Source organism: Palaemon carinicauda, chromosome 1 (genome assembly GCF_036898095.1).
Source record: "Palaemon carinicauda isolate YSFRI2023 chromosome 1, ASM3689809v2, whole genome shotgun sequence".
NCBI classification, from domain to species: domain Eukaryota; kingdom Metazoa; phylum Arthropoda; class Malacostraca; order Decapoda; family Palaemonidae; genus Palaemon; species Palaemon carinicauda.
This window is the reverse complement of record NC_090725.1, coordinates 187,703,528-187,727,215: the sequence shown is the minus strand read 5'-3', so window position 1 is coordinate 187,727,215 and position 23,688 is coordinate 187,703,528. Positions and strand designations below refer to the sequence as shown.

The following is a 23,688-nucleotide window of genomic DNA, read 5'->3' as shown; positions in this document are numbered from 1 at the left end:
AAATACAAACAAACGCTATTTATTAGGGGTGACTCACCCATTAGGAGAGCGGACATCCCTGCCAAACTGGCTTTTGGCTTTACCCGGGGGCTCCTTATTTTGAAAAGGTTTCTACCAAAAATACGGAGTCCCTGCACCTTGCTAAACCTTGCTACACAAGGTCCGCGGCCTACACAAGCTGTGTGTTGAGATGTTTAAAAGTGGGACTGTCCAAGTAAAAGTTATTCCGAGTCTTTGTAGGAAAACAGTTGTAACCAGAACTTTCCCAGTACCACTTAGCCAGGGTATGAGGACGCAAGAGTATTAGTTTAATACTAGGAACACAAAAGAGCATGGTTTACCTGCAGTGATTTGAGGTCAGCTTATGCAGGGGACCCAGGATGCTGCTTTCCCCAAGAGAGGGGAGAATGAAGAAGAAAATATGAGCCAGTCAAACCTTTTCATTGACGCAGACTAAAACAGGGTAACAGTAGCCTCAACCTTATGCTACTTGTCCAATGAGGAGTTTGGCTACTTGTCCAATGAGGAGTTTGAAGTATTATACCAGCTACCAGCTGTTGTGACGCCACCACAGGCCGATTGAGAACGTATTGAGCCTCCTGTGGGTCACATCTTGCAGATAGTGGGCTGTAAATGTATTCTGACGTTTCCACACCCCAGCCTGTAGAACTTCCATCACAGAGAAGTTTCTCTTGAATGCCAGAGACATAGCTACGCCCCCGACATCGTGGGCTCTGCGGCAAAGTGAAAGAGGAGGGTCCGGGTTCTGGGCATGGTCTATGACCTTGCGAATCCAGGCACAGATGGTGTTCTTAGTGACCCTCCTCTTGTTCCTCCCTGTGCTGATGAAAAGTACAGACACACAGGGACGGGCTGCGGCTGTTCTCTTGAAGTACAGCCTCCAACTCCTCTCTCGGCAGAGAGTAAAAGATGATCAAGGTCATCAGTTACAGAGCGGAGACTCGAAATCCAGAAGGAGTCGAATTGGGGATTCACTACTCCAAGATTCTGAGTCTTGGTTACAAACTCAGAGACGAAGCCGAACGTTACCTCTCCCCATCCCCTTGAATGGACGATGTCATATGAGAGACCATGAAGTTCACTAACTCGCTTGGCCGAAACTAAAGCTAGTAGGAACACCGTCTTCCAAGTGAGGTGTGATCTGTTGCCTGGTGTAACGGTTCATAGGGAGGTCTCTTTAGAGACCTGAGAACTCGAACCACATTCCATGGGGGAGGTCTCATTTCAGACTGAGGACAGGTTAGTTCGTAACTCCGTATAAGTAAGGAAAGTGTTAGCGATAAGGAAATATCCATTCTGTTGGGTCTAATAGGAACAAGATCTGGTAGAAAGAGAGCGAGTGAGTGAAGACTTGGCACATGAAGTCCTTGCATGTAGGGAGCATACGTGATGAGACCATGTGCAAGGAGACTTGCTCGAAGATATCTGTCATGTGGAGATCGTGCACGAGGATACCTGTCATGTAGAGATCAGAGTAAAGTAATTGTCGTGTGCAAGGAGGAAAGTCAAGGTGACATCCAGCTGTCTCTACCATCATCCTTCCTCTACTTGCATGAAGAAAAACATTATTGGTTGTCTTATGTTCCATGATTCCTCTCCTGGGCTATCATTTTTGGTGAAGTCGTCTCTCTTGAACTGTCTGAAGTAAGTGGAGGGCAAGGGCAGCGGCCTTTGTCTCCACCAACAGTGCAAATACTCCTTTCTGCATTGAACCGAGTACTGGTAGTAGAAGCCTCAGCACCTGTACCTCTTACCAGCTTACCTTCCTGATGTTTGGTAGGTGGTACATCACTGCCTCTCTCACATGTACATGAAGGGAGGTGGAGCAAAGCCTCATACGGCTTTGAACGATTGGTACTGACAGTGCCTTCTTCTTCTTTGGCACAGTTGGTGTCATATCAGAAGACAGTGTCATGTCCAAAGACAGCAGCAGAGGGCGAGGTTGAAGAAACAGGGCTGAGCGGGGAAGAAGGGCACTTATGCTTCCTCCCTTTGCCTAGTCAAAATTGAGGATTTCCTGGCTGGCGGCAGATGGAACAGCAAAAGCGGAAGGAAAAGCAGTAGAAATCCTGTAGTTCCTAGTATCAGCCAACATCTTCCAACAGCTTCTCTGCAGACAGATTGCAACTGATGTCCTAGAAAGGCCACAAATTCCTTAGGTCCAAATCCTTACTAAAGTTATAGTCGGTCATCAGAAAGGCGGACAAACTTTGACGAAAAGGCAAGGAGGTATTACATTCATTAAGAGAAGATGATACTTATTCCTTTCCTGAATTCTACTCTGAGGGCACATCAGGGTTTCCTCCTTTCTTCATTTTTCCTCTGGAGGACTCAGCTCTAGGGGAAGCTGAAGAAAATGCAGCAGCTTGAGAACCAGGGGATAAAAAGGAGTTAAAGAGCTTAGGTGTGGTTGCCTCTAAAGCTGAAGAGTTTCTCTTAGACTTCTTCTTCAACCTCGTAATGCACTCAGACCACTGTAAAAGAAGCCACGACCTACACTTGTCGCAGAGTGATGACTGCAAGTAATCATGCTACCTACTTAAACGTCATAAAAGAGGGAGGTCCACAGTTGTCCTACTCATAAACTTGCCACAATTGTGCCCGGGCTTACCTGGCCAGACCTGCATGTCAGCATGTTAAGTATCCATCACAGGCCTAGAAATAAACATACTCTGAAAAAGAAAGCAGAATGATTAAAACATCCAGTTATAGATGCAGAAAGTACTGCTTGGCGGCTGAAGTCAAAATAGATGCGAACCACCACCTCCTTACAAATTCTAGTAGCAGAGTTCCAGCTTTGCTGAATCATGCTCCTATTAAAGGACGAAGGTTTGTATTCATGTAGGAACAAATAATGGTTTAGAGCATTCCTAAACATAAGAGTATCTTAGAGTAAACAAATTTACAAAGAAAATAGAACAAACAACAATTTACCTTTCCTACGATTGGATTTTCATCCGGGACATGAGTAACAAAGACATCTCTATTGCTAACTCTTTCTTGGTCCCGATCTCTACTCCTACTCCTGCTGTATCGCTCTCTTCCATGGCTTCTACTCCGTTCTCTTCTGTCACGATCCTTTCTATCTTTATGTCTACCTCTTTCATAATCTCTGTCATGACTACGACTTCTACGCCCTCTGTTACTGCTCGAGTGTTTGTCTTCCCGATACCGATCTCGACTTCTAGATCGTCGATCTCGGCTCCTAGACCGCCTTGATTCCCTGTCTCTACCTCTCTTATCTCTGTCTCTGTTTTGACCACGGCTTTTCTTTCTGTCTGTAGACTTTGATCGACTCCTACTGCGATTTTTTTTTCTATCTTTAGATCTTGATCTTGATTTTGACCTTTTTCTTCTCTCTCTCTCTGGACTCCTACTCTGTGACTTCTCCTTCTGTTTGGATGGAGCATGGGATTCTAAAAATGCCATGAGATCTTCAACACCACCTTCAGTATCCTTTTTAGATTTGCTATGGACAATATCATAGTGTTCTTGTTTCACCCTGACAGAATGCTTATCATCATCACCATAATCTCTATCTTTCTTCTTCTTCTTTTTACTCTTGTTGCGTTCCCTATCACGTTCTTTCTCTTTGTTTTCATCAAAGTTCTCCTCTTTCACTGGTTTCTTGATTTCGTCCTCTAACATATTCAATACCCTGGGATCATTAGGAAGAGCAAGAAATGGAAGTAAAGCTCTCTTCTTTTCTTTGTCATTTTTAAATTTAATGAACCCATCTTTGCTTGGGATGGCTGCTGGACTAGCTGTTATTGATGGCATCATGTGCTGTATTAGTCGCCATAGACTCTCAACAAATGATTCCTAAAATAAAAAGAGGCATATTAATCATCACCAAAAACAAAAGGCTACAAGATGCATATAAGTATACAGGAGTGACTTTAAAAACCCTTCCAGAAAATTTCCAAACAGAGTTCTGTATAAAATCTCACAAAATCTTTGAGAAAAAAATTTTGAGCTTTAAATTTTTTTAAAAACTTGTTATAAAAACTAAATCCACTTTTCAAACAATTCATGCAAAACCAAATTTCTAAAATATAAAATTTTTAAAGTAATTTGTATTTTTCATAACTATACAAATCTGAGTCCTTTAATAGGAGTATGATTTCAGAGAAGCTGAATTCAACTGTTGAAACTTTTAACAAGTCAGCGGTACTTAATACCAGGTGGCGGATGCTCTCAATTTGAACTTCAGTCTAAGACTTATGAGGTGGTTAAGAGGGGAAGTACAGTATAACTTAAAGGACTCAGGTTTATATTGTTAGGATGAATGCAAATTACTTTGAAAATTTGTCAGTTGTTCTTATATGAATACAAACCCTCAGTTCTTAATAGGAGACTTACCCTTAGGAGGAAGGAGATTCCTATAACTAACCGAGTACAGTATTTTACTTTCCTGGGAAATGTCAAATCACTTTGGTCCTGCACAGGAGCAAAAGTGGTGACTCATGTCAACCGTTTAACATCCTGGAGATGAAGATGAGGTAGGTGATGTGCTAGGTCACTACCATACACTGGTAAACAGTCAAGGAAGAACCTACATACTGTACATATGTAGGATATGTTGTCTAAATGTATTGGTCATGAACAAACATGGGTGTATACATTTGTCCATCCTCCTCCCATCAGGGAGGATGAGGAAGACACCTCTAAACAAACTTAATTTTAAGGAAAGTAACCCAATCCTGTGGCTCACCTGCAGCTATGATCAGGACCAGCAAAATAACGGAGTAACTGCTGCACTCCAGGGAAGGGGCAGGAAGAAAAGGTTAAAGGTGGGTCAATCTTACCTCTAATTCTAAACTTAGGTCGCAAGCACTACGTAAGACAAGAGGTTTTTGTCCTGCAAAGGCATTAGGTTTGCTACATGATCTGTTGAGCCACTAGCACTGGTTCAAGGATAAAGGTATCCAGGAACCTGTGGGTATTTCCATGTGAAATGGGCAGCCAAAGTCCTCTGCTGCTAACATACTACAATCCTGTCTTCTCTGACATGTCTTTCCTGGGAGCTTGAGTAGACACTACGCAGTATTCTAACTTTATGAGATCAAATCCGGAAGTACTCTTTTTCCCTTGTGGGAGTGCGTGTCAGCTTCTTCCATGAAGCCAAGATCAAAACAGATTTTTTTTCCCTCACCATACTAAAGGAAGAGCTGTACTGTCACCCCCTCTCAAAACCAGAAATTAAGTCATTCTGGTCCTCGATAGTTGTCTTTGCAGAGAAGAGAGGACTAAGGATGAAGGGTTGAAATTGTGGCCAGTTGGGTTCTAGGCTATGGCCATGAACTTCTGAACCAAGGCGCAAGAGATCTATATTTCATAATCACTAATACACAGGGAGAGGTTATGCCATTTCCTACTCACTTTGCCGGGGCTACCACATACTTGAGCAGGTCTGTTCAAGAAACCTGAGGCCTTATGAAATGCTCAAAGCAGCTTGAGCTCTCAAGGAGGTCAAGACTGCCAGCCCCTCTCCATTCTCAAGGGTCTTGTCGATTCCCATGAAGAGTCCAGGTTTGAATTAAAGTTGAAAATTCAGGTCGGGACTGAGGGTTACTTTACCCCAGAAACTGCATAGCTTCCCCAACGAAAGGAGAGACAAATAACTAATCTGGGTATCATTGCTGCATCTCAATGTCTTCAATCTACCATTGAGAAATTGGTGAAACAGGGAAAAGACAGACAGAAGTCATAAGCATCTAGGAATCCTAAAGATGTTGGAAGATATTTTCAAACAATGCCAACAGTCTAGGAATGGCAAAATCCTAAAAGTAGCCTGTTCTAATGCATAGCAAGTAAGTTCATAAGATGTTCAGAACTGAAGCCTTTTTACCATGAAAACTTACCCTCAATGGAAGCTTACCAGGTAGTAGCTCTGCAAGCATTCCTGGTAGGTTGAAAAGCAGGAGCATGCATTTGTAGATAACATCCCCTAGATGTAATGAAACTCCAGTGGGTGCCCCACCCCCTCCAGTATGTCTATGGACAGTACAGTATATTCTCAAAAAAAGAGACCTCACAGCAAAATTCGTCATGCTACAAACAGGGTAAGTCGTCCTGTATTTCTGTTGCCATCCAAAACAAAGGTAAACTGAACGATGGTTGTAAGTGGAACAATGGCTGTTAACCAATAAAGCTTCAAGAATTATTGGAGCCATCACTCAGGAGGCACCCGTGCAGGAGTTGCCTTCTTGTCATTGAAGAAAAACTCGGAAGGCATTGTCCTTGTTAATCTGGAAGGCAATGTAGGAGCCATAGCATCAGCTCTGTTGCTAAGACCATTTCCCAAGGACCCCAGTAGCAGTAATAACATAAATTATTCTCATATATTCCAACCTCTGTCTGGAAGTCTAAGAGAAATTTCTCTGATATATCTTAAAGCTTAGATCAAAATAAGAGGAAGGAAGAATACGCTGATGCTGAAGAGATTCCCCTATAGGAGGGTGAAAAGGGACAATCGCTGAGACCGGACGCTAAACAAGTGTCAATTGAAAGTGCTCAAAAAAGACTAGCATGCACATTTACATAATCATTTGGAGATGGTAAACGGACCAAAGCACTAAGCTTTGAACTGGCAGCTACTTTTACCCAAAAATGGAGCAGAGAAAGGCTCCTGTAGGACAGAGAGACTGGACCCAAAGGAATACGGCCTTCAGTTCTAAAGGGATGATGCTAGCCGTGCCCATCCTGAACGGTGTTTGGGGAACCAAGCAAGGAGACCGATGAACCAATCTTCAATTTCCAGTCAACTATTCCATCTGTACAGTACTGTAAAAGTAGACTGTAGGGGTCCATAAATCTTCTCGGAGTCCAAATATCTCTTCTTTTCCTGTCAGGAGGAGGCGAGGTCTAGGTGATCAAGGGCGATTCCAGCAAGTGGGTCTAGAACAGTGTCGGTATATCACTCAACCTCCTGAGTGCCATGTGCTTGCTCAAAGGAGCTGCAGGAAGTCACTGAATTCTGTGATCCTTTCTGCCTTACCTTCGCCTATCCCTCTACCTGAAAGACAACTTGCGGGTGAAAGGATGGAGTATTGTCCAAGCTGATTGGACCTGTAGGGCACAGTAGTCTTCCTCAGCACACTCTAAATGTGTAGTTGGGACCTTAGAATAGTTATCCTTGAAGGGTCTGGGCTCTTAGTGGTAACTGGTCAGTGGAATAGGAGAAAACTTGAGTGCAACCAGCTGAGGGCACATTAGGAGGGTGGACGTCCCAGCCAACATGACAAATTTAGAGATCATTTATATTTTTCCCTAACTAATACAAACCTGGAGCTATTTATTGGATATTACTTCTAGCGGCAGCTGGAAGGCAGCCATTAGATTTTAAGTGCGAGGTGGCAACCCTACCTAACCACTACAGTGGGTAGGTAGGGGGGATGGCTAGGGGCTACCCAGCCACCTATATCTACTAACTGTAAACCACGTCATTTTTTGCTTACAGGCAGAACTTACTGGAGAACAGGTGATGGCGGGCCAATTTATATAAATAGCTCCAGGTTTGTATTAGTTAGGGAAAAATACAAAGTATCTCCGAATTTGTCATTTCTTCTCATACTAACAAACCTTCCGCTATTTATCGGATGACTCACTCTTAGGAAGTTGGTAAGCCCAACCACTAGCTAAGTCATTGCCCCGGGTTTCCCTAGTACAGTACAGTATTAGACTGTAATCAAGGGAAACCTTGCACCTTGCATATCCATACCAGTGAGTATGATAGTGGCCTGAGCACCTAAGTTAGTTGTGAGAGAGATCATAGGAACATCTAGGTAAGATGTTCCTAGTTACAAATGAAAAGACGTTTCCCAAGGCCTACCTCACAGGAAGCGTTGGGGACGTGCGCGAGTATATGCAAACATACTTGGTTACACAAGGAAAGTGGTTATTACCTGCAGAGATTGAAGTCAGCCTTGCAAAAGTATCCATGGTGCAGTTCCTCAAAGGAGGGAAAGATGATGAAAGTAAAAGAGCCAGGCATACTTTCATTCATCCCAGTCTTACCCCGGGTAGCCAATGCCTTCAACTTTCTGCTACTTGTCCAACAAGGAGCCAGAGGTATTTTTAAACCACTTATTGTGTCCCCAATACAGGAGTGATAGAGAAAACGTATCAGGTCTTCTGTGGGTCACGTCTTGTGGGTAGGGAGAGGCGAAGATTAGACACGAGTCCACCCTACCAATGACATGGTTTGTCACAAAGGGCTGCTCGAGAGCATTATGGACCACAGGAGTCATAGAGAAATGTATCAGGTCTTCTGTGGATCACGTCTTGTAGGTAGGGTGATGTGAAAAACAGACACATTTTCACCCTACCAATGGCACGGTTTGTGCTTGAAAACGTTATGAACGTATTCACCCTAAAAAGTACAGAGCTTTGGGTCATCTCTATGAGGAGGAAAAGAGAGATTCTGTGACTGGTATAGGACCTGAGTCCCCGTCACGGAGGAGACCCTTATAACCTCCTTTGACCTTTTTAGGGTTAGTGAAGTGTGCTGAACCTTAAGAGCAAACTCCATCATTGTTTTCCTGAGCTATGTCCTCAAATTAATCACTGGCATGAAAACAAAAGACAATGACAAGTGTCTGGCTCAGTGTGCCATACCCTTAGGGATAGGTAACCACCTTCCTCGAGGTATGCCCTCAAGTAATTACCTGTGTTACACCCTTGATTACCAAGCAGCAGGTTGCCAGTTGGAGGGCTTGAACCTGAGGTTCAAGCTGCCCAGAACAAACTGGGATGTTACTTGGTTTCTCACCGTAAGCGAGAGACGCTGAGGGAAACCCATAGGGTACGTCTCTCTTTCGGTCGAGTATCACACTGGGAAAGACCTGTCTTTCAGATCAGGGGAAGATCTGCGGTTTAGAGCTACCCATCCCGTAGATGGCTGTATTACACCCTACGGGTAATCGGCTCAAACTCTATGGAGAGCAAAGATTAGAGGAGATGCTCGATAGACAAGCAAAGGTCCTTCATTGCCTAAGCTGAAGAGCATGATTTCCTTAGTTAGCAATTTATGAGTGCATGACAAGAGTAGCACTCTTGAGAAGAGGAAAGAAATAGACTTCACTCGACTCTCACCACGGATTATCTAGTCGTAGGGGAAGTGTGTAATGGAATCTCTGTAGTCGTTGACGTGCCACTGTATGTGTAATAATTAGAATAGTTAATATTACATGTTTAAAACACATGACGTAATATGTCATGTTGGAGGAAGGTGCTAGCTGTGGGACTTGCTGTAGTCATTCAAATCATAAACAGGACGTACAATGCAACCTCGACTATGTGACATTTTTCTTAACTATCAACACATTGTCTCAGCGTGTGAAAGTTTGTGACGTCACCGGATGCAGGTGTCTTCCGAGTTTATGATGAAACTTATATAAACTAAGCATACGATATCTGTGATATCGATAAGTTAGTCAGTTCATATCTATACTTCAACAGAATTGGTCATCTGACCAACCCAGCTTCCTCCAGTGATGGAGATGTTTAACTCTGTTGTTTTTATAGAATAAATACTTTAAAGCTAATAAGATGTATTCTGTTATCCAGTTACACACATCTGAAACAACACATACTCAATGTGTGCTTATAAAAGTAGCACACCAATAAATGGTGGCAGCGGTTAAACTCTAAGAATTAGAGAAAGATCTTCAAGACTTCAAAATAAAAGCTTTAAAACCAGAGAAAGATCTTCAAGACTTCAAAATAAAAGCTGTAAAACCAGAGAAAGATCTTCAAGAACTCAACATTATCTACATGAATCTACAATTTTGACTAAGTATTATAGTCCAACGGAACAGTTAACATTAACAAATGTTATGAATACCAACTGAATCTTCAATCAACATCCTAAGAAACCCAAGGACTGGCGTTCAACAATTGCAAAACATACCCAGGAAGCACTACATTCAACAAGAAACTCGAACGAGACATCGCTAACAAAACATCAAGAGAGAGAGAGAGGACATGTCGACATCACACAGACCCATATATAAGCCAAGTACAAATTATTGAATTCATTCCAGTTTGGGCAGTGAAGTGTAGTTATCACGAGTCGTTAGTCGATTATTACTGGGGTGAGTGAATTGCTAATCTTTGTTAAAGGAAACTCCGAATTCTCATTTAGAATTTTTCTTTCTTTGTGCTAATTCCTTTTTCTTTCAGAAATTCTCGGGAAATGTTTTGGGATTAGTAACATTGTTTGGGGAATTTTGTTATACATATACGTTTACGCAGTGGGCGTCTGTACTCATATAGATATTTTGATAGAATTGCAAGGGGTCGAAGAGATAGGAAAAAAAATACAGCAGTCATGACTCCCCCTGTGAGCCCTTCCCCTGGACCTAGTGGTGTAGGCCAGACTAATCCTCCTCCAATTGTGACGCTTGTAAATGCCAGGTCAGCAATCCTTCCTTTTCAGGGTCGAGTCAACGGGTTCTTGCCACAAAATGTGGAGTCATGGATTTCATCCGTCGATGCCCATTTAAATGCCAAACAAATCGTAGACCCTTTTGTACAATTACAAGAAGCTAAAAGTTTTATAGATTTTTCTAAGGGGGATGCGAGTGCGTATTTAAGAGGTGTTTCATTTCAAGAAGCAGTTACCTGGGATGATTTCAAAGTTAGGTTACGCGCGATCTATGGGGGTGAGGAAGCCTTGGATGTAGTATTAACGTTACGAAATACACTTAATCAAGCCACTATGAATCGGCTTAATGTTATTGAGAGAGCAGCTCTCATAGCTGATAGGCTTAACGAATATCAGGACATTTTAGGTCATTCCACTTGGGTTACTAACGATAACATCTCCGTGAAAGATTTTTTACGATTAATGTATTTAACTTGCATGACACTTATGTTGCCTGAAGCTTTAGTGCGGTGTTTTGATAAGAAGTTAACGCCTGCAAGTACGGAATTGGATGTCTATAAACAGATAAAGAAACACATGTCCAAGTGTCCAGATCTCGATCCCGTGTTAACTCAAGTTTTTGCAAAGAATGAAACAAAGCCACAAACAGTGAACGTAGTTAGCAGTCCAGAAGCGGGAATGACGTGTTATAACTGCAAACGTCAAGGTCACTTAAGCGCAGACTGCAGAACGAAATTTTGCTCGATTCACAACACTGCAACGCATTCATATAGTCAATGTTACTCGCGTAAGACACAACAATATCCCAGAAATACACAGTCAATTCCACAGTCAGTTCCATATGGAAATAAATAGAAAAATCCTCATTTTAACAATAAGAAGAAACAACCAAATGTCAATGCAGTTCAGAGTCCAAAACAAACAAACACTTCTTCAAATATCGCTGAGCCTGGGTCGTCAAACCAGACCTCGCAAGGTCAGACTAATTTTCAGAATGTGCAGAGCAAAGCAAATACCACATAGTTAACTCTAGAGGGGAAGAGAGTGATGTTGGGTCAAGGTCATTCATGTCAACATCAATAGTATTGAATAATCAATTTAATGTTTTATCAGATAATTGTGAGACAATAGATTTTCCTATGAAACACACGGCCGAATTAAGTAAAACAGTGCATGCTCCTGTAGATTTGCAACGAATTCATACAATAATAAGCCAAAATGAGTTACGGCCAACCTTATATGCTGTAAATTTAGAACACAAATCCTTTACGTTATTTTTTGACTCTGGTAGTCCACGTAATATCATGGATTTGAAGACACATCATTTGTTGTTTTCGAACTTTCCGATTGAAAAATCCGGAATTAGACTTTCGGGTATAGGAAATAATGAATTAAATGTCATAGGCATAACTCATGTTCAGTTCAGAGTCGGTAATCGCACGTTTGCCGATACATTTGTTGTTGTAAAAAACATTAATATGTATCCAGCTGTAATTATAGGATACCCATCTATGGGAAATCAAAACATTATCTTAGCTCCTGCCAAGCACGGCGTGTATATCAAAGGGAAATTTTATAAGTCTTCTAATACCTTAAAATCAGTTTTGGATAAAAAGGAGACGACAAATGTAACCGTAACGTACGTTGAAGAACCAATAACTTGTCTCACTAATAAAGAAATAATATACGCGACCCAGCAGAATTCTCGTTCACCCGTAATATCATCTTGCACGCAATCTATCGAACCAAACCTACCTTCGAATTTAATACTGCAAATAAAGAAAACATTACCGGGATCTGAAATATTAATCCTTTCCGATACTTTGAAAACTAACGGATTGTCTGTCACACAAGCTATTTATACAGTAGGCTCACATCAACAATGTAATATCGAAGTCTGTAATCATTTAAATAACACTTTAGTCATTCACAAAAATCAACATATCTTGGATGTAGAAGTTTATAAACATCGTATTCTTACCGTTGCTGAAATCAATCACTCTCAATCAGTTGCGGATGAATCCCTTTTGCGATCTATTAAAAATAAAATCAATAAGGACATTCAAGACGAAGAAATTCAGCAGAAAATTTTTGAACTTTTAACTAAATATCATGATGTTTTTTCCACTACGGATGGATCCTTAGGAAAAACAGATGTGATCGAGCATCAAATAAGGTTAAAGGACAAGCAGAAAATTATCTATGTACCCTCGTACAGACTCCCTATGAAATTCCAGAATGAAATAAATGATGAAGTAGGTAAAATGTTAGAGGAAGGAGTCATTAGAAAATCAAACAGCCTTTATAATTTTCCTTTAATAGTTGTACCGAAAAAAGATCGAACATGGCGTATCTGCGTCGACTTCCGTCGTCTAAACGAGGAGACGATCCTTGATCGATTCCCAGTGCCATACGATATTTTGTCTTTGTTAGGTCAGAATAAATATTTTACCAGTTTGGACTTACTTAAAGGCTTTCACCAGGTATCATTAGAAGAAGATAGTATCCCATACACCCATACACAGCCTTCAGCACAGCCAGGGGACATTATGAATTTTTACGGATGCCTTTTGGTTTACGTTGTGCTCCTATAACATTTACAAGAATGATTAACATAGTGTTTGGAGACTTGTTAGGGGATATATTGCATGCCTATATGGATGATCTTGTAATCTTTTCCAACACCTTAGAAGAACATCTACGTAAGTTAGAACTAGTACTACAGAGATTAAGACAACATAACTTAAGGGTAAAGATTAGTAAGAGTGAATTTTTCAAAACAGAATTAATATATTTGGGTTTCATGGTGTCAAGCCAAGGTCTTAAAGTAGTCCATGATAAGGTGTCGGCTATACGTAATTTTCCCATACCTACTAATGTCAAGGGAATACAGCAATTTCTTGGTTTGTAGTGGATATTACAGGCGTTTTATATGCAACTATTCAATAATAGCCGCTCCTTTAACTGATCTTACGAAGAAGGGCGTAGATTTCATATGGTCTGAGCAACATCAACAAGCGTTTAATACTTTGAAAGATGAACTGTGTAGTTCTCCTATCTTAAAATTTCCTGACTTCGGTAAGGAATTCTTCATTGCAACAGACGCCTCAGACTTAGGAGTAGGAGGGGTATTGCTTCAGCAATATGATAAACAATTTTTCCCGATAGCTTTCTATTCTCGAAAATTGAGAACTTCCGAAAGTAAGTATGCAGTAATAGACAAGGAAGGGCTAGCTATTGTTAATTCGCTAGTGCATTTTAAGTTCATAATCTACAGTTATCCCGTTAAGGTTCTTACTGACCATAAACCACTAACAGAGTTCTTTAAAGGCTTCAACCACAGCCCTAAACGAACTCGGTGGCATTTGATCATTCAAGATTTTGGCGCAAGAATCGGGTATTTACCTGGGAAAGCAAATATCATTGCAGATGCATTATCACACAACCCCGTGTCATCTTGTACGGAGCCTTTAGCTGAATTAATAGATATATCAACATCCATGCCTATTGTAAAAACAATATCTGAACAAGAAGATTTAGGCTGGAGCGCTGAATTGTTACAGACTGAGCAAAGAAAAGATCAGAAAATAGAAACAATTATAAATGCTTTGAAAGGCAATCATAAGGAAAAGGAATATATAAGGTATAAGCAACAGAATTATATAATCAAAGATAATATTCTGTGTAGGACTGTGACAAGGAAAACCCGCAATACACCACATGTAACTAACGACCAGGTAGTAGTACCAATCTCACTTATTTCCACTGTCCTGAATTGGTTGCATTCAAATCCATTACATGGACACCCAGGGTTCTCATTAATGTCACAGAAAGCCAAATCATTGTTTTATTGGCATACAATGCTTACAGATATAAAAAGACACATAGCTAATTGTCGCACATGTCAGGAAAACAAAGGGCATACGAAAACACCTGTCAGCCTAGGAGCTTATCCTGTGCCCAATCAACCCTTTGAAAGAATACACTTAGATTTGTTATGAGGATTTTACGAGTCAGACAGAGGAAATAAGCACCTCTTAGTAATTATAGATGCTTTAACTCGATATACAGAACTAATAGCGCTTAAAACTAAAACTGCGATTGAATGCGCTAGGAAGTTTTACAAGTGTTACATTTGTAAACATGGAATTCCACACATGATAATCTCAGACTCGGGTGGTGAATTTAATAATCACTTTCTTACCTCATTGTGTGAATTCCTCAACATAAAGAAAATAAATACCATGATATATCACCCAGAGTCGAATGGGCTAGTGGAAAGAGCAAATAGGAAGATATTGAATATATTGAGGGTAACACTAGGGGGATCAGACCCCAACTGGGATATTGCAATACCGGCGGCACTGAGTACTCTGAATCATTCATATCATATATCAATTAAAATGTCACCGCATGAAGCATTGTATGGTACCCCAGTTAGAACGCCTTTCCATGTATTAACGCCTACAACTAATCTATCAAATCCTTTAAAAGAATGTATAAATGCAAGTATAAGTCGATATGATATCCTTCGAAAGAATTTAGAAGAATCACAAATCATAATGAAAAGGAATCATGATAAAACAGCGAAACCAACTAAAACATATACCGTGGGTGATAACGTATATATTCAAATCAATGTACGAAAAGGGCTCAATTATAAACTAACACCTAAGTTTGAAGGCCCATTTAACATTTTGGAAACATTAACGGCCAATAGGTTTAGAGTTCAAAACGTATCCCAACCCACGGATGAGAGAATAGTACCATTGGCTCACATAAGAAATTAAAAAGAAAAGAGAGGAAAAGAAGTGAGGGAAAATTTTTTTTTATTTTTATGTGATTAAAAGTTTTCTTTTTAATACAGGAGTAATTACATATATTTTTCTCGTTACAGGTTTCCAAGATGAATTTTTTGTTGTTGGGAGTGATATTGTTCGCTCAGACATTTTTCTCGTGTGGGATGAGCTCTAAAACTAAAAGTATAAATTTTAAATATGGCACTATAGTTGAAAGACAAGAAGACATTTTTATTACATCAACCAACGTAATTGTAGAAGTGAATATGCAAGCAATTTTTCTTCAAGAGAATGATGTCACTAGCTTAAGAACCGCCATTTCAAGGTTTTCTGCCTCATTGGATGAGTTGCATAGAAGACATTTTCATTTGACTACAGAGAGTTTGCTTGGATCAACATTAAAAGTTGCAGAGATGCTATCTGATGACTTGAAAAATAAGACTGACGAGACAGGATCTTTGGCTTATGACCTTTTGATGTGGACTGTAGGACACGAACATAAAGAAAGACGAAATCCGTTTATTTATGCTGCATTAAGCATCTTTGGGTCTGTTGCAAGTTTAGGTTTAGGAATTTCCAATCGTCTTAAAATTAGTAATCAAAATAAGAAAATTGAGTTCTTGACTCATGAAGATGAATTGATTATGTCAGAACTAAGGAATCAGTTAGCTTCAATCAATAAAATTATGGATTTAGTAAATGAACATTCAAATAATATCGTTCAGATTATGGAAGTACAGGATTTGTTGGCCACATTAACGTATTATGATTCAAAGATAGATCACATACATAACAGAATTGCACATTTCATTGAGAAATCCAAGGATTATGTAGAAGCTATCACGTTAGCAACTAAAGGTGTATTGTCGCCCCATTTGTTGCCTATAAGTTACTTAAAGTTAATTCTGGAGAACGGAAGGGATAAACTAGGCTATGTTCCTTTGTTAGACGAACATAGGTTAGAATTTTATTACAGCCTAATTACAGTAAACGTAGATAATAACAAGATTATGATTACAATTCCCTTTGATTCTTCTGATGCCTGGCAATCTTACAGGATATCACCATTTCCGACTTTCATGACGAATCACTCAAATCCAGTAATATCCAGTTTGACAGGACACGTATTGATTTCCCCAGACAAGGAAACATATACGGTCATTAAAGACTTAAATCAATTAACTCACTGTTCAGACGCAATGGATAGAAAAATATGTACAGCTGACTCATTTGAATTCCATAAAAACTTAATGGATTCATGCGAGTTAGGTATAGTGCTAGACGGTGCTCTCTCCCATACAAGTGAAAATTGTCTGGATAAGCTTTATCCCTTTGACAATAATGAGTTCAATTGCAGACTGAACAATGGCTCGTGGATACGATACGACAAGGACGGCTTCAATGTATCATGCCCTGACGGATCCACGTCCTTCACACACATCTTCGTCGCAGCAGATGGTTGTATCGGGACTTCCCCTAATTCCATGGTGACTGGTCTACGGACACTCATCAGAGAACGAGCCTACTTCGCGAACTTCACGTGGACCTCTACAATGCCAGCACTCCCTCTCCCGTATAACAGACATGTGGCAAAGCGGTTGTTGAAGCTTACCGAAAGGGACCACCTAGCGGGTCTGGCGTTCATAGTGGTGATATTTATCGCCGTGAACATCCTTGTTTGGCGTAGGTTACGGCACAGCATGCAGCTACAAAGGAACGTTTCGCCTAGTCCCGACAATACTCCATACTTGATTCAGTTCAAAGCCGTTTGAGTGGCCACCTCATTCGCTAAAGGAGTAAATTGTCGGGAAGTGTTTGTAAGAAAAGCTGTTAGTACGCTAGTAATATGTAATTGAAGAAATTTTCTACATTTGCATTGTTAAAAATACATTTAAAACAACATTTAAAAAAAAAAAAAAAAAAGATATAAATCATTTTTTCTCGGCATCTAATAAAAATATATAAGCCGCAATGTTAAAAAGAAAAGAGAAAAAAAAATATATATAACAGAATCTATGGGCATCTAATAAAATATATCAGCCCTATATATAAATATATATATATATATGTACGAAACCGTGGTACGTGTACGTACCAGGAATTCGTGTTTGTGCACTAAAAAATTGAGTATTATGTTAATATGTTTCTGACAAAGGTAACAATTATTCTTTAACAAGTTACCGAATCATATGTAAGTCAGTAGTTTTTTTTTTGGTACCATATAATCATTTGCTAGCAATGTACAATATATATGATCTTTGTTTTATCATGCAGTTTTCTTTTTGCTTTGGTAATATCTTTTTCATATGCATTATTGTTATTATTTTTTGATGTGCCTATTTGGACATTCGTCCTCGGTTGATTATGGCTAAAGTTAAACAAAGAATAATACATATGTCCAGTCACACCTAGTAACCATGTTTTGGCGTGTTGTTAAATTTTTGTGAAAAAACTGAGATAGCTGGCCGAGCTTATGTAATAATTAGAATAGTTAATATTACATGTTTAAAACACATGACGTAATAGGCTATGTCATGTTGGAGGAAGGTGCTAGCCGTGGGACTTGCTGTAGTCATTCAAATCATAAACAGGACGTACAATGCAACCTCGACAATGTGACATTTTTCTTAACTATCAACACATTGTCTCAGCGTGTGAAAGTTTGTGACGTCACCAGATGCAGGTGTCTTCCGAGTTTATGACGAAACTTATATAAACTAAGCATACGATATCTGTGATATCGATAAGTTAGTCAGTTCATATCTATACTTCACCAGAATTGGCCATCTGACCAACCCAGCTTCCTCCAGTGATGGAGATGTTTAACTCTGTTGTTTTTATAGAATAAATACTTTAAAGCTAATAAGATGTATTCTGTTATCCAGTTACACACATCTGAAACAACACATACTCAATGTGTGCTTATAAAAGTAGCACACCAATATATGTAGGGCCTGTCTTTTCGGCAAGACGAGTCTTGCAGACGAGGCTAGATCTAGCTCTAGTCAAGGCCCTTAATGAGGCAAGTCCCACTATAAGTCTGCACGGAAGTAGGGAGAAGCCATCTCTTCCTTTCTCAGAGAAAATTGCTCCTAAAAGGGAACCAAACAGGAGACAGCAGTACTTCTCCTGTAAAAGAGGATCAATGCTTGGCATTGGTATTCATTCCACTTCTCGACGAAGACCTCTAAAACAGAGGCTGAAGGAGGAATACTCCTATAAAGGGGCTGGATTCCATAAAATCCAAACCCGTGGACAGGATACCCCGAAGGGGAAACCACGTAAGAGCAGGAAACGTTCTCCTGTGAACAGGAAACCTATGAATCACTGTCATCCCCCCCCCCCAACCCCCTGGCACTTTCCCGAAGGAATATGGTGTCTACAGGGGATAGAGAGACGATAACATTCGTGTTCTGATCATAGTCCTAAGAACATATGGTCCTGAATGTGGCCTCCACCCCGATTTTTTTGATGCCTCTATAGGAAGCATCAAATACAGATGGAAGAGGAGATCTACTCCTTGAGAGAGATTTTCATCAGGCAGTCTCTTAACTAGGCCTTTTATTTGCGTAAGTCTTGACGAGGACCAAGGGAAGGATGAACCCTAGTGCCAAAGGAACTAGGACCCGCCTAGTTTTTCAGAGGTCGCACTCGACGGGGACTGATGTGGTCTTGTCAGACCTGCAGAAGTTTCTACAGGGTAATGACACAGTCAACGGATATCCGTATAGGATATGACCTTCGTGTCATTCCTTGGATTACTCAAATAATAGATCGAGGTAAACGGAATGAGATGTCTCGCAGGAGTGGCGACTTACAATTAGTTAGTAGGCCGAGGTCTTCAAGACAAGGGCCAATGCTATATAGAAGGCTAACTGGTTGATCGCAAAACCTTCACTCGCATATCAAGGTTTGATGATGAAGCTTGTCTCACGCGGACAAACTAAAAGTAGAAACTTTTAACTGACAAAGCCTGGTTGTATCCTGGTGTCCCCGTCTTCCTATGAGATCGGATTTTCCAATCCTGAGAAAGAGGGTTAGAGACTGCTTACCATTTCTTACATGAAATGTAAGATACAAGATAGTATCCTTGTGTGGAGGATTAATTTTATTTCAATTTATTTTTTTTGTTTTGCCAAATCGAGAGAGAGAGAGAGAGAGAGAGAGAGAGAGAGAGAGAGAGAGAGAGAGAGAGAGAGAGAGAGAGAGAGTGAGAGAGAGAGAGAGAGAGAGTTTTAGTTTTGTTAAATAGATATTTTATTTGTTTTAGCTTTGTCATTAATGAGAGAGAGAGAGAGAGAGAGAGAGAGAGAGAGAGAGAGAGAGAGAGAGAGAGAGAGAGAGAGAGAGAGAGAGAGTGTTTATTTACTTAAGTTTTGTCAAATTGTAAGAGAGAGAAAGAGAGTTTATTTGTTTTACTTTGTCAAATAGAGAGAGAGAGAGAGAGAATTTCATTTGCTTTAGTTTTGCTAGATCGCGCGCGCGAGAGAGAGTATGTGTGTGCGTGTGTTTGTGTGTGCGTGTGTGTTTGAGTGTCCGCGGTGCGCGCCGAAGAACAAGTGGTAGTTAGCGAATGATTGTTTGTAGTGGGAAAGACTGTCGGTATATTTGAGATTGTTTGTTTACATTTTTAGCTAGGTTAGGGCGGTAATGAATGTCTTGGGCGAAAGCATTGGATATTTGACTGTAGCAGGAGTCGGTTATGGTTTTTTGTTCATTGACAGCAGGCTTTGAAGTGATTTTTCTTTATATCGGAGTAAGTACTGTTTTATTTATTTTTGTTAGGCGCGATCATGAATGATAGGAAGTTAATTATTTATCTTTGATTATAGTGCGATAGTTTAGTTAGTTAGGAGTTTTCGTAAGCGTATTTTCTTTTTTATTGCAGGCCGTAATTCCTCCTTTAGGCTCCTTGGAGTCCTTTACACTCTTTGGAGTTAATTCAGGCCTTGAAGGTGTTGCTTGCCTGCCTTGCCTTGTATAGATGAATACACAGTAGCTTGATGATGACGACCTGGACCGTACAATGAACATAGAATTAGACTGCAGGTATTTATATATAGAGAGAATTTGAGCGTTGATGACCCGGCTGTAAAATAGATTGTTCCTTGATGATGATGATGACCACCACCGCTTACGTGATTCGACAGTCGAATTGACTGCTCGTTATTGTTTGCCAGAAGTTGTGGAAACTGGTTACAAAGACTGGTGCCAGTGTGTAGTCTGTGGATGACGGTGGCCACACACGAATATTAATTTAAGTTTCTCGTATGTTTTGGTATTAAGTTTAATTATTTTTGCTGGGTTATATATGATGATTGGGTTTAGTATTAAGTGATTTATTTTAGAATTTAAGTGATTTTCGTTACTGTGTGAGGACTGTTGGTGTTGAGTTGTAAAGTTTTTGTGATTGGTGAGTTCTCGGTACCCTCACGCACCGATATATATTTGTACAGCATTTTTTGTGTTATTTTTGTCTGTTGAATTTAATGTGTGATTTTTGTTTTGGGTTGCGGTGAATATAGTTTTAAGGTTATGTTTTGTTTGTTTTTCCCTTCGTGCAATAGTCCAGTTTGAAGTAAAGTACAGTGTAAGGGGAAAGTTTGTATTGTGGGATATTTTGAAAGTAAGAGTGATCAAAGGTGTGGGGGTTTGTTTTTGTAGGGAGAGCGAGAAAAATTGCGGAATGTTGGGAGACGACGAGATTGGCAGAAGGTAAGAAGACTTGTCGTCAGCAAAAGTCGAAGGAAGGGCAAATGGGAGTAGACCTAGTCGACAGCTAAGACGTCAGCCTCAGCCACAGTCACCGACTTCACACCCGATGTCATCATGAAGCACTGAGGAAAAAATAAATAGAGGATTAAGAGTGCCTCACCTCCAAGGGGAAAGAGTAAATCCAACCCGCGAACATGAAAAGAAAACCCCCAAGAGGAGTTGTTAGCCCAGAGGAATTCTCCAGTAACTCATAGAACGAACATCGACATCTGAAAACGCCACATTACCCTGTAATGGAGCATCGTGTAGAAACACAAGTCATATCTGTAAAGAAAAGAATGAGCGTAAAGAAACTGTGGTGCATGGCTAAGCCTTGAAGGGAGAAAGAGGAGACATCCGCTCTCTACCAGCCAAAAGTAAAAAGTGACGTGGTTCACTGAACTGTTATTAGATATAGGTGGCTGGGTATTCCCCAGCCAATCCCCCTACCCAATGTAGTGGTTAGGATGGGTTGCCACTTTGCACTTACAATCTAATGGCTGCCTTCCCACTGCCACTAGAAGTAATATCCAATAAATAGTGGAAGGTTTGTTAGTATGGGAACAATTGGCTTTTTGGCTTTTACCTGGGGATTCCCCTTTTATGTGTGCTGCACATATGTGGAAACCTTACACCTTGCTAAAACCTTGCTATGCAAGGTCTGCGACCTACACAAGTTTGTGTGTTTGTGATACTAGCAATGTGGAATCGTCTGAGGTGACCAAAGCATTCCAAATACCACGTCGCCAGGGTATAGGGACGTAACAATATTGACACAATACCAGTGTTACACAAGGGAACAATGGTTTACCTGCAGTTGGTTGAGGTCAGCTTTGCAAAGGACCCTGGATGCTGATTATGCCTATGGCCTAGGGGGGAGGATGAAGAAAAGAAAGAGCCAGTCATTCTTATTCATTCACTAAGACTAAAACCGGTTAACCAATGCCCTCAGTCTCCTGCTACTTGTCCATCAAGGAGCTTGAAGTGTTAAACCACTTGATGTGCAGCCAACACAATATCGATAGAGAATGTTATCGAGTCTCCAGTGGGTTACGTCTTGCAGGTAGCAGGCGGTGAAGGTCATTTGACAATTCTACACGGCACTTGTAGAACCTGCACCGCAGAGTGATTTCGTTTGAACGGCATGGATATAGCAATACCCTCGATGTCTGTGCTCTGGGTCGAAGTGTAAGAGGAGTATCTGGATTCAGTGCGAGGTCAATGACCTTGTGAATCCAGGCAAAGATGGTGTTTTTCGTGATCTTCCTCTTAACCTTCCCCGTCCTGATGAAGAGTGTTGACACTCGGGGTGAGCTCTCATAGTTCCCTTGAGGAAGGGCCTCCAGTTCCTCTTTGGCATAGTAACCATTGATTCGGATCATTGCTGATGTTGCGAAGGACTCCCAGACCGAAGGGTTCTGATTCTTGGATCAGAGCTGCCAGAAACTAGGTCGAACATTACTTGGCCCATCGTCATGAATGAGAGATGTTAAAGGTGTCCCAAGGGGTTGGCCGACTCTCTTGGCAGAAGCCAACACGAGCGGGAGACCTGTCATCAAGGTCAGGAGACCTCTGCATGAGGGACAATGCCGATGTGGAGAGAGGTTAATTCCTTCCGCTCTGGAGGTGAGATTCAAGGACTAGCGGTGCCTTTCCGTACCAAGACCAAGAGAAGCCTTCCTCCCGAAGGTAACTGAGGGCACCCCTAATGCTGGCATAGTGATACCAAGGGGAGGGATACCCCTTCTATGATAACAACTTACAGCACCCTTAACCTGGATTGGCAAAAGCCAAAGATCTATCTAGGTATCCAGACATTCTCTTTGCAACCTGCTGCGGGAGAGAGAGAGGAGGAGTTGGATAGTTTCCAGGTGTGAAGTTGTAGTGAAGATACTGCTTTGTGAAAGATGTTCACATGTGGCTGTTTAAGAGTCGCTGAGGGGTTCTTTCGGGATCGCCGTCAGGAGTTGCAGATGAGCCGAGTAGGCATGAAGAGTCTGCTGGGCAAGACAAATCTTGCTGATGGGACGAGTCAGCTGGGCAAGACAATTTTGTTGGCGAGACGAGTCTGAAGACCTGTTCCCGAAGATCAAAGGCCAAGAATGGAGGAATCCAATTCCCATAGGATCTTTCAGGATCTACGTCAGTAAGTGAAACTAGTCTCTTAGCAAGATAAGACTGCTGATGACAAGGCCTACTCTGAAAACAATGGTTGAGAATGGGCGAACCCAATTCCTGTGGGAGGAAGAGTGCTGCATAGTGGCTGGTGGAGGAACTCCTCAGTAGGGGAGTAGAAGAAACCCTATCTTTGGTGCAAGAATCCCCCGAAGGGGAGTCCTCCTCCTCCTCCTCCTCCTCCTCCTCCTCCTCCTCCTCCTCCTCCTCCTCCTCCTCCTTCAAAAAGAAAATGAACCGTAACCAGAGAGAGGGGTTTAATGTAGTACTGTCTGGCCAATCAAAGGAACCAATAACTCTCTAGCAGTAGTATCTCAACAGGTGGCTGGTGCCCTGGCCAACCTACTACATATAAAAGGAGAGTTCCAGCACCCAAAGATGATCCTTTTGTCCATAATCTCTGTTTCCCATCCCCAAATTTTAGCCCGAGTTGAAGGTCAACACCAGACGTTGTACGAGAAACGAGCCGGAGCTCAAACTGAGTTCCCCTCGAAGGAGGGTGGTACTTCTTGCCCGCAGGAAGGTTGCCCTTATCTCTGAGAAGTTTAA

The 23,688-nt window shown here is 41.0% G+C and overlaps 1 protein-coding gene across 2 annotated transcripts in view; it reads right to left on the bottom strand.

Annotated features, from left to right (window-relative positions):
• The window catches only part of pea (ATP-dependent RNA helicase pea), a 274,698-nt gene that overhangs the window by 215,735 nt on the left and 35,275 nt on the right, over window positions 1–23,688 (bottom strand). For both annotated transcript variants that reach the window (XM_068386568.1, XM_068386562.1), the window contains exon 3: window positions 2,956–3,843. In XM_068386568.1, coding sequence (XP_068242669.1) covers window positions 2,956–3,843 — 888 coding nt within the window. The remainder of the gene's footprint in view (window positions 1–2,955; window positions 3,844–23,688) is intronic.